The following is an 808-nucleotide window of genomic DNA, read 5'->3' on the forward strand; positions in this document are numbered from 1 at the left end:
GCCCCCCATGTCCCCCCCCTGCCCCCCATGTCCCCCCCCATGTCCCCATGTTCCCCCCCTGCCCCCCGTGTCCCCCCCATGTCCCCGTGTCCCCCCCATGTCCCTGTCCCTACCCGGGGTCCCGGCGTAGCCGCGGGTCTTGCTCTGCCCCTCGCGGAGCTCCACGGCCAGCCCCATGTCGGACAGACGGACGTGGCCTGCCCCGACCAGCACCACCAGTAACCACCAGTGACCCTCCCAGCGCCTCCCAGTAACATTCCCCAGTGCCACCCCCAGTGTCCACCCCAGCTCTTTGGTGTCCCCACAAGTCCTGGATGCCCCCCGGGTCCCCCATATCCCGCACGATGTCCCAGATGTCCCCAATGTCCCCCACGTCCTCCCAACGTCCCCAGTGTCCCCCACTTTGCCCTCGTGTCCCCATATTCCCCAATGTCCCCATGTCCCCCACACCCCCCACATCCCCCCAGTGTCCCCATGTCCCCCATGTCCCCCCCAATACCCCCGTGTCTCCAATGGCCCCATGTGTCCCACACCACATCCCCAACATGTCCAATGTCCCCAATGTCCCCATGTCCCAACATCCCCAATGTCCCCAGTGTCCTAATGTCCCCAATGCCCCCATGTCCCCAATGTCCCCAGTGTCCCGATGTCCCCAATGCCCCCATGTCCCCAATGTCTCCAGTGCCCCCCATGTCTTCAGTGTCCGCCATGTCCCCAATGTCCCCATGTCCCGACATCCCCAATGTCCCCAGTGTCCCGACGTCCCCAATGCCCCCATGTCCCCAATGTCCCCAGTGTCCCCCATGTC

At 65.5% G+C, this 808-nt stretch overlaps 1 protein-coding gene across 1 annotated transcript in view; it reads right to left on the reverse strand.

The window, feature by feature from the left end:
- Nucleotides 1-113: 113 nt before the first annotated feature.
- The window catches only part of LOC118159250 (rhodopsin kinase GRK1-like), a gene marked incomplete at its 3' end in the record, with an annotated part of 4,613 nt that continues 3,918 nt past the window's right edge, over nt 114-808 (reverse strand). The window contains exon 5 of the mRNA XM_035313858.1: nt 114-197. Coding sequence (XP_035169749.1) covers nt 114-197 — 84 coding nt within the window. The remainder of the gene's footprint in view (nt 198-808) is intronic.

The sequence above is a fragment of the Oxyura jamaicensis genome, unplaced genomic scaffold (genome assembly GCF_011077185.1).
Source record: "Oxyura jamaicensis isolate SHBP4307 breed ruddy duck unplaced genomic scaffold, BPBGC_Ojam_1.0 oxyUn_random_OJ69061, whole genome shotgun sequence".
NCBI classification, from domain to species: domain Eukaryota; kingdom Metazoa; phylum Chordata; class Aves; order Anseriformes; family Anatidae; genus Oxyura; species Oxyura jamaicensis.